This window comes from Juglans regia, chromosome 1 (genome assembly GCF_001411555.2).
Source record: "Juglans regia cultivar Chandler chromosome 1, Walnut 2.0, whole genome shotgun sequence".
Taxonomy (NCBI): Eukaryota; Viridiplantae; Streptophyta; class Magnoliopsida; order Fagales; family Juglandaceae; genus Juglans; species Juglans regia.
Genome location: NC_049901.1, coordinates 33,287,844 through 33,298,463, shown reverse-complemented (window position 1 = coordinate 33,298,463; position 10,620 = coordinate 33,287,844). Strand labels below are relative to the sequence as shown.

Below are 10,620 nucleotides of genomic sequence, written 5' to 3'. Positions count from 1 at the left end.
ATTTTATTCATGATCTAGCGCAAAGCCAAGCCCAAGACAAATAAGTAAACCCCTTGGCCCACGATCGTGTTGCCCAATTAAGTTTACTTCGGTATTCCCACTGTTTAACTGATACCAGAAACATTATACAGAAACCCATCACCACTGACTAATTAACAGCAAAACAAGTGCAAGCAAAACTGTAACATTTCAATCACGAGCATATTTCCATTCACATTGTTATTACATGTAGAACAAAAATGCATTACCGCAAATTAAAAGTAGAATTCAAAAAAAAAAAAAAAAACTCAAAAATTTTGAGAGGGGCACGTGCCAAAGGTGAAGTAATTAAACAATGAGTATGGTTTTCACCAGTTTTATTTCTTGCTGCCCTTTTTCTTTTGACTCCTTTTAAACTTCAGGCCCTTACTGGAGAGTAGACTCGAGGCACTCTTGCCTTCAAGTTTTTTTGTCATCTTCACCACACTTGCCATCCCTTTCCTTGCAGCAGCCCGATGCTCAGGTCTACGGCTCATCATTTTGCGATCAAGCGGCCAATATGCATATGGTTCAAGCTTATCTTTTCTCTTCACATCCCCACCTGCCTTCTTGCTGGTATACTCACTACCCGTGTAAGCCCAACCGGACACAGATGTTTTCCTACGCTTCTGGTTTCTCCTTGAGTTCAATGACATGTGACTACCTGCTTCACTCTTTGCATCCAAATCAGGGTCAGAGGGTGTCTCCTTTGAGTTTTCTCCCTCACGAATAATCAAGCGCCCTTCAGAGTCCAGTTCTGGTTCATCTGAATCTAGTGTCCGCTTGACATGCTTAGAAGATCGAAGAGCTGAGATTGTTTTCCGCCTATCAAGCAAGTCAAGTGGCTCATCTTCGAATTGATCAAATAGGTGCTCAGGCAAGTTCATAGCTGCTCTACTCCTGGAGCTGGAGAGAATAAAAAAAATGATCAGTAATGGCTTGTTCCTTGTGGAGCAAAAATCAATAAAATTCATTGACAGTGTTTAATGAAGCAATTACTATATTAGGACAGGATACTGCCTTGCAGGCCAGGAAATCCTGATGGCATTTTTTGGCGGGGAGAGAGAGAGAGAGAATGGATATAAAAAGAATCACCAACAAACGCAATTCTTCTCACAAGCCTAGAATGATCCAACAAACTTCACTTCGGAAGTATCACATATGCAAATTTCTTGTGTGTCAATTGTCAGATCTTTAAAGAATCACCAACAAACACAATTCTTCTCACAGCCTAGAACAATCCAACAAACTTTGTCGGAAGACGTGCAAATTTCTAGAGCCCAAGATTAAGTGCATGTTCGGCAACAAAACACTCGAGTGATTTTCACTCTACAGTTCAGTTCTTTTTCCCAATTTCCCTCTCAAACATACAAAATTAAAAAACGTCTCACTCAATTTTTGTTTTCACTCCTCATCTTAACATTTTTCCACTTATTCAATTAAGAATAACATTATAAATATAAACATAAATTAAAAAAAAAAAAAACTCTGATTACAATGGCCACCACAGGACCCCCGTGGGTGGCTGATTTGAGTGGCCCTAGGTGGCTTTGTTGCCACCTTGACCAGCTCTTTTTTCACAAAAACCCATAAAAACATCATCTCAACTTCATTTCTTCACTATTCATAAAAAACTTCCCAAAATGTTTTCATCCAATATCACCTAAAATGGTATGATTCTGTAATGGCTGATCTAACACCAACAACCAGAATAAGCAGACTCAAATGTGCAACACTGACCGTAATGATGCTTTGGACTTCAGCTGTGAGGAACCCTTGCGCTGTTGACCAGATATTGTCATGGCTTCCATATTCTCAGCATCACTTTCTTCAGTTTCATCATCACCAAAATCAGAAAATATTTTTGTGTGATTCCATCTGCTTAGCCTGAAAAGATAAAAATAAATAATTAGGAAAATGCCCATGTACAGGTGAAATAATTACCTACAGACGGATTCATTCCTATGTGTGCCTTTGAATTTTATTGACACTCTTACAGCAACAATGGCCATCAACTACTTCGATAGCTCACATTGTTTAGTAGTGATCAGCTTGTCAGTACTTGGAAACTATGTGGTACTAACATGGAGCCAGAAACCCCACTGCTTACATCTCGCCCACAGAACTTTTTGCTCTGCACACCGCACAGTATCTCTATCTGCTGGCAGCTACATAATTACATGCATGTACATCCTAGGTATAAGCTGTATATATGTATATACCTTTCTTGATATTTTATTACAAGAGATTAATACCTGGAAGTAGTTGCTTTTGACAGTTGAGATCTTGCTTCTGATTTAGCCCTTAGGTTTCTCTCTTTTCGTTCATTGATCTGTGTTTGACAATGATGAACCAAGTAAAAATGACACCCACTAAAGTTTTTATTCTTCCATATGATGACTTTTAACAGACCTTCCGTATATTAGTAAGGAGTTTCATGTGTTCCTCAGGCATCACAGCCTTCACCGCTTCCAGACCGCACTTCTTGACAAGAATTTCAAGGAGATGCTTAACCTGGATATGACTCAAAATTGACCAAAGTGAATTTGGAACAATCATTATATAAACTCAGCCGCTTACCACAGCAGTTCCAAGAGAGAAAAATGCTGATTAACCAACCTTAGCTTTGAAGTGGTTTTTGGTGTTATCTTGCCACTTGAACAATCCTTCCACCATGCTCCCCAAGTGCATTTGCAGACCTTCAGGTTGTGATTTCGTCACCAACACCTTCAACAAACCTAAATTAGCCTGCATTTAAGAGGTAAAGAAGGTGTTAAAATAAGGTCAGAGAGAGAGGGAGAGAGAGAAATGACGTGTTTAGTAGTTCACAAGAACCAACAACTAGAATATATTTAAGTAAACAACTCAAACTGGGTGTTGTGGGTGGGAACCTTGATTATTTCTTTATTCTTTCTCCGAAGGAGGAGAAAAGTGGATGGAAGTAAACCGCAAGCAGTAGAAACTAGATCAGAAAACTCATAAGCCAAGCGAGCTAAGCCTTTGACTGCAGCACTGACCATGTGAGGGGTCTCGCTGGCCAGTCCTCCCGCCACCTGAAATCATGAATAACTTCACATATTTCAAGAGAAGCACATGGTCATTTATAAAAATTTAAAGATTCACGATGTAAAATTAATATAAAATGACAGTTTAGTCAAAAGCATTCAAAAGAAAGAAGGGTCCATATGAAAACTGTTTGCGTTCCTAAAATGTATCCAAAACTTCCATAAAAGAGTCCACGCTTTGATCAATTTGGTAACAAAAACCTTGAACACAGATCCATTAGTATCATGCTAATTGTTTTGGATAATAAGTAGTACCATGCTAAAAAATTGATACAAGTTTTCTCTATTTCCGCCTTTCTCTTCATCTCCACAAGCATGGCCAATTTGAACAAGAATTTCATATGCTCTATTTCTTGTTTTCTTATTTGCCTGCAAGAAGAATAATGATAGAAGACAGATCAGTATATACAAAGCAGCAAGTTGAGAAGTCGTTATGTGGGACAGAGAGAGAGAGAGAGAGAGTATGTCAGGCCAACACAAGTTATGCCTTTTTTTTTTCAAACAAATGTATGCTTTTGTAGATGCGGCTGAACACCAACGGACCATCATCACCACCATTACCAGAGCCACGATTAATCTACTGCAACTCCTCAACTGACACAAGTAATACATAGAATGCAAACAATGCAAGCAACATGTCCACCAGTTCATCAATCAAGATATTTTGAATAGCAGAAGATTATATTAATTTTTCTTTTAATCAATGAAATTTTTTACATAAGCAGTGACGACCAATATCCTAGACAGACAACAGAGAAAGACTACTAAAAAATGAACTTATTTCTTCTTTTTTTGGATAGGTAAGATAAAATAAACCAACAGAAATAATCAATCAATCAGCCAATTGTTTTTTTTTTTTTATAAGTTCAATCAGCCAATTGTTAAGCAAATGTTCAAGCAAATAACACAATACCTCTTTAAGCGCAAGTATTATTTCTGTTAGGAAGGAGCCAATGATGTGTTGCCTCTGGTTTGAATCATCCTGTAAGCAGAAGGATTGTTGGTCAAGATTAAGTTCTGTAATCAAGTTTGAAACAACGAACAGAAACCTAAGCAAATTAAATTATATACTCAAGTTAGACCCTAGACTCAATTGAGGAGGGGATTTTAAGTTCAAAAAACAAATTAGAGCCATTTCCTCTTCAGCTACCTTGGGAACGTGGACTGTTAGAAAGTACAAGCAATCAAGTCTGTGGCGTTTGGCAGAAAAATGGCATGAAGGCAGCACATCAATCATTAACCCAAGCAATTCCTCGAGGTTTGATATGAGAAACCCATCACAATTCTGGCCACACAAATCCACAGCAAAGAGAGAAACTGGTCAGACAACTTCAATTTTGATGTGGCTAAAAGATGTCCTAATTGTTATGGCTACTCTATGAATAGGAGAGATATGATGAATAATTCAGAAAACAAAATCTAAATGCTGATGTCTAGGATGAATCCTGCCATTACTAAGACTTTGGCAAGGTAAACCAACCAATTTGTATCAATTAACCAGCGTTCTTCCCATTCTCTAAACCGCCACATTAAAGGTAGAATGGCCATAAATTATCTGGACTATGCAATGACTGATGTGAATTGTTTTTTTTTTTTTTTTATAAGTAATGACTGATGTGAAATGTATAACTTAAAAGCTTCTGCCATTACAAAAGCATACCCTCAGAATAACTGAAAGAACTTTGTATGCCTTCTTTTGTATCAGACCATCAGCATCCTGCAGTTCAAACGTTAACGTGGTAACACAAGCTTCTACTTTTAGGAGTTTCCTCCATAGATAGCAAAGGTAAATCACAATACTATAAAGAACCATTTACAAACCTTCAATGCAGGCTTTATTGCAAGAAATAAAACATCAATCTCTTTAGCATTCAAACCAGGCAAAAGTGAAACTGCCAAATCAAAAAACCGTGCCCTGCAGTTTAAGATGAAAAAATAATTCCTCTGTCAAATATTGCAACAAACCAAAAAGTTATCATATCATGCATAAAGCCCGACTTAACAATATCGTTAAAAATGATTCATATGACCAAGAGCTGTCATGAGTGTAACCAACTTGTAGAAATATAACAAAAAAACGGAAGGAAAAAGAACACCTCAAAAGTGATGGAGAACTATCGTTTGCTAGAGGGTTCGTAGGTATAGAATTAGAAGTTCTTGAATTTCCTGGTTTGCCAGCCTCTTGAGTGACCTTCAAAAGCTTCTGCACTGTACTCAAAAAGAATCTTGACACTACTTCCCTATCTGATATGGAAGCAAATTCACCAATTGTGGACTGCAAGGAACAAAATACATTATTATACAATGCTTAAACTATAAAATACTACAAGCTACAACATTGCCATTGACTTTTCTCAAGTGAAGAACGCTACTTGAAGAAAGGTTTCAGTCGGCATGATGTGTGTCACAATCCAACTAGTGATCTTCAGGAAGACTGCCTCCCATTTTCTGGGATTGGAAAGAAAGCTGATAAATAAACCATTTTTTTCTTGTTTTTAACACCAGAAAGCTGATATATAAACTTTAGTTGGACCTCCAATAAAGACCCAAGTCCAAGCCACATCTTGGCTTAGACTCCAAAAAAATAGACAAGTTACAATTGGAGCACTTTTGAATCATTATAAAGGGCAAGATTTTCTTCCTTCAAAAAATTGACCCATTCACCACCTCCCATACACAATCTAAGATATTACAATATATACGCATATATATAATTTTTAATGGAAAAATTAAAAATAAGTAATCAAGGTGCATGGAAACAGCATTTTCAATGGATAATGATTTGAGTACCTGCAAAGAACCACCATCATCTTTTGTAGATTGCATGAGAACGTTTGACAAAATGGTTAAGGCCTCACGTGCAGATGACTTAAGCGCATGTAAATTATCTGCTGCAATCTGTAGGGTATAATGGGCCAGTGCTCGTTGTCTGGCCATACCTTCTTCAGTATTAGGCATCTCACTTTTTTCCTCTGAAATTTTCTTATTCTGTTGAATAAGTATCTGCAAACTGGTGCATATTATTCCACGAGTATCGGGTTCTTCATTAAGTGCATCCCATAAAGCTTTCTTTAGATGTTTGAAACTGTCAGCAGTATCCAAAGGATAGTTGCAAAATGAAGGCAGTAAGGACCACAAAGAGTACATGAGTGCATTTGCACTCCTAGATGAAAAAACCCGTCCTTGAAGTTCAAGCTGCCAAAAGTGAGAATACTTAGTAAATTCCAATTGAAGAGAGAAAGATACTGATCTAATTGGTACGAAAGGCTTCACACCTTTTGAGATTTCTGTTTCATCAGTCCAATCATACCCAAAACTGACTCTGTAAAGAATCTTAGACGGGCACCAACAGTATACTGCTTCAGAATTGGAAAGAGCCAAACATTTGCCTTAGACAGATCTTCAGCTTCCAAATTAAGAGGTACAAGGCCCAAGAACATTTCAGGTCCTAATGCACCAAGAGCTGTTCCAAGGCATTCATGCAGCTGCAAATTGGAGAATCAAAATGTTAGTCCATGGTGCAAAGTTCAAAACTACTAGACAAACTGGGTGCATTCCACAATATCTTTGCAAAAGATGCATAATATCAATTCAATTTCCACCTAATATATGTCAACTTACTAGTGACAAAGCCTAAAATTTGGGAATCCTCTTCTGAAAACTATGCTGCCAGATTATTCCTAGAAGAGTTAGAAGTTGTTTAAAAGTTTATCATAGGGAAAATCAATTCCTACGAATGCCATTTGCTGCCAGCCCTTTTTTAGGAATAAATCCTAAATTATAGGAATTCTTTTTAAAAACTTATTGTCGGGCTCCAAGAGCTTATCCAAAATACTTTTCTAAAGAAACCCAGTCTTTAGAGGAGCTAAAAAACCCTACATTCGTCAGCCTTGATGTAGCCCAAGAAAATCCTAAATTTTTCTTACAAAAGAACACCAAACCCTATTATTTCACCCCAGCCACAATCCCCACTTAGTACTGCCCCTTTTCAGCCCCCAACTAAAATTGCAGCCCCACTACCTATGTGTTGCCAGTCCAAAAGAAATTCTAGAATGTCCTATTCTCTCCCGCCCAAGTATACAGCCAATAAACTAGAGTGTATTCCTGTTGTGCCTCCCACTATATGAGCTCTTCTCCTTGAAATTTTACTTGTTAAACAATTAGAAAAGGTCCCCTAAGCACTGCTGCAATTAACATTAAGATGACGCAACAGAAAGCCCACCCTTCATCCAATAGTGTTCGGGTCTGATGTCTGAACCACCCCTGTTTTTGAATGTCCAATGATTGAAAAACAAGCAACAGCTTTCATTTGCTTAATTACCATTTTAATTTATGCAATCTTGGAAAAATGATTCTGAATGATGCGGTAAACCTAAGACTTGCAGATCTGTTAACACAAGGATGTGGAGATATAGGACATTCTCATAGTCCTCCCCAAAGAGTATAGAGATCAAGCAAAGATAAACCAAATGAGGGAGGAAACCCACAACTTCAGAAAGGAATGGATTGTTAATCATACTATAACGAGTTCTAACAAATCTTCATTTCAAATATTTTGATATAATGATATCATTAGAATGAATTGTACATTCATATTTATGATTAGAAAAATAAATACCTGCTTTCTGAAAGGAAAATCTTCATCAGGCAACTTCTGCATGTCAGCCAAGTTGCTAAGGACCTCCTTCAAAAAATAAGAAGAATGATGCCCTGTATGATCAAAATTATGGTAATATTATAAATATAGAATCAGATATATGAAATTAACAGACCATACTAGCAGATCAATGAGCACTACAAAGTTTCTCAAACAATCTAATGAAAGAATGAGGGATACATCCCTATACAGCATCAGATTGCTTGATCTTTCTATACATGCAATGTGTCAGTTAAAAACAACTGGATATCAAATAGCAGATTTAATACTACAACAAAAGAAGTCAGATAACAATGGGAATACCTAATTTGTCAAACATCGTAGAGACAACTTGAAATGACATGTCCCAGACAGCAGCATAGTGATAACCAAGCAAGCTTTCAATAGTTGCACATACTTTTTCAATGATGGTAGGGCCAGACCGCCTAGCATCATTGTTTGCATTCGTCAAAATCTGGTCCACACCCAGCTTGATCAAGCTTTCATCAATGCAAGCACTCGTCACATTCTTCATTGCATTTGTGGCTGCATATACAGCCTCCTCATGTTCAGATGCCAAAATATCTGCCAATGCCAAAGATGGAAATATTAACACTTTCACTTTCGTTCAGATCTTAACTCAACAGATATAATTATTAAATGTAATCTAAGAAGTGTATACAGAATTAAATGTAAAAAGGAAAGCAGACCTTTGAGTGCGTTGAATACAACAGGTAGCTTTGTTACACATAGTTGCCTATTAAGGGAATACATTTTACACATTCCAACATCAAGCAAGCGTGCAGCAAATGTCATTGAATCAGCAGATGTCTCATTAGTGGAGACGGATAGAGATATTGAGTCTAACAAATCAAGCAATGCCTCGGGAGAAACAGCTAAAGCTGGGACAAGACAAAGTAAATACAAACTATCTGTTATCCGCCTTGTGACGGGGGGTTGGTGCAGCTCCAGTAAACTTTTGTAGTATTTGAGGATGCTTGTTGTGTACTTAATTGACATAAGAGGAAGGCACTCCTTCAAAGCATCCAAAATATAAAGGACCTCTTGAGCTCCCTTGGGTCCTTCAGTGGCATTCACATTTGATCCACCAGCCAATAGAAGAGATTTTTCAAATATCTTTGTAATCCCTTCACATGCAGGTGCTAGCACTGATGTTTCTTGAAATCTTGATAAGGTGTCTCGAAGACACACGTGTGATTGCCTTCTCACCTGTTGTTCAGAATCAATTTTTTTTTTTGGTTAAGAATCAAAATTTACACACAGCTTCATGGGTTAAACCTCATAGCTTACATAATAGATAAAACTAATACAGAGTTTGAAGCTCTTGTCTTTCTAGATATTTTGTTTAAAAACAGTGAGTAATCCTAAAGGCTCTACCTTAAATTAAATTTGACACATCATCAAAAGCAATTCGTACTGCTTCTTGTTATTTGGTGAATATAATGGCGCCATATAAGCAATTACATTCTATCATACACCACGAATTGCTGCTTTTTAATTATTATAGCTTCTATGTCCTTCAAAAGCCAACATTTGAAACTCACCGAATTGCACATGAACATCTTAATTAAGTTTCCACCGGACTGAGTGGTTGATGATGTCAATATCAATATTGAATATATCCTAATACGAAGTGGTTCATTACGACTATGACTTACCTTGGGACGGGAATCCGTGAGGAAACCCAAAAGAACGCCATACAAGTGACAAATGTCAGACCAATTGATAGCATCTCGGTTGTTCAACAAATGAGAAGTGCATTTCAATCCAGATATCACGGCTCCGACAGACAACAACGGAGACCGAAGAACCCGCACCAATAGTTCGGACAAGAAATCAGCCTTCTTTTTACGAATGGCAGGGGGTATCCGAGGAAGAACCAGGTGGAGGATTGTGAGGAGGGCGTTGACAACGTAAGCGGGTGGATCAAGCTCCAAGGCGAGGCGGTCAAGGGAGGAGCACGCGGCCCCGAAGTACGCTACTGGGCTGGAAGGAAGGTTCTGGTCCTTGAGCTCTTGCGACATGGCGCCTATGACTGAGCAGATGTGCTGATGGTCCTCTTTGGTGGAGTTGCTGAAGCGAGAGAGGATCGAAAAGCACAAGTCGTCATTGGTTTCTTCAAGGAAAAACGTGGGATCCTCAATTTCGTCCATGCCTTCCATTGTTGTAGAGGTTGCAGAAAACCCTAACTCTCAACAGCTCGTGTAGCAAGGGTTTTAGACCACTGGAAAATGAGAGTTCGGGGACCAAATTCTCTTTTAATTCGGTAGTCCACACCTGTAAAACAAAGAGGAAAAGGCACCAACTAATCAATCGGAGTGAGGGAGAGTGAAGTAACGGAAAGCGAGACGGGGTGCCGCGTAGACGAGGCGCGGTGCACGGTGGCGTCGTGCCAAACGGCGACGGAAGCAAGTGACGGAGGTCAGCAGCCACGAAGACTGCAATACGAAACAGGGAGAGGAGAGAGAGACCGAGGGAAAGCAAGACGCCGAAGGAGCGAGAGAAGAAACCGACCGACGAGGAGCGCCGGCGGCGTGTTGCATCCAACGGAAACAGAAATCGCAGAAGAGAGAGCCGTGGGGCTGCTTGTTTGTTTGCAGAGAAGAAAAAGAAGTCCCGGGCGGGTGAGGAAGGGGGGCGCTGGAGAGGAGGTGAGGGTTTAAGGGGTATATGCGCTGGGCCTTAAGTGGGTCTTGGGCTTCTAACGGGCCGGATATTACAACGAAGTGGGGCGGTAGGGCTTCACGGTGTCTGCAGCTTGAGCTCTTGAGCAGATACGAGAGAATTTTTAGTTGCTTGACATACAATTTAAACTTGTCAAGCCTTTGGGGGAAGACTTTATGTACTTGACAATATTGTGAACCCTAATAACTGAGTCAT

The 10,620-nt window shown here is 38.9% G+C and overlaps 1 protein-coding gene across 1 annotated transcript; it reads right to left on the bottom strand.

Moving 5' to 3' along the window:
• Window positions 1-152: 152 nt before the first annotated feature.
• On the bottom strand, window positions 153-10,382 carry LOC108980434 (RRP12-like protein). The gene is made up of 18 exons (XM_018951359.2): window positions 9,399-10,382; window positions 8,430-8,949; window positions 8,044-8,304; window positions 7,702-7,793; window positions 6,359-6,568; window positions 5,874-6,278; window positions 5,180-5,358; window positions 4,905-4,998; window positions 4,744-4,800; window positions 4,234-4,368; window positions 3,997-4,065; window positions 3,339-3,452; window positions 2,910-3,071; window positions 2,638-2,766; window positions 2,431-2,532; window positions 2,274-2,350; window positions 1,759-1,905; window positions 153-924 (listed from the first exon to the last, which is right to left on the bottom strand). Exons 1-18 carry the CDS (start codon window positions 9,900-9,902, stop codon window positions 357-359), a joined length of 3,825 nt encoding a protein of 1,274 aa, XP_018806904.1. The 5' UTR covers window positions 9,903-10,382; the 3' UTR covers window positions 153-356.
• Between the last annotated feature and the right edge of the window lie 238 nt (window positions 10,383-10,620).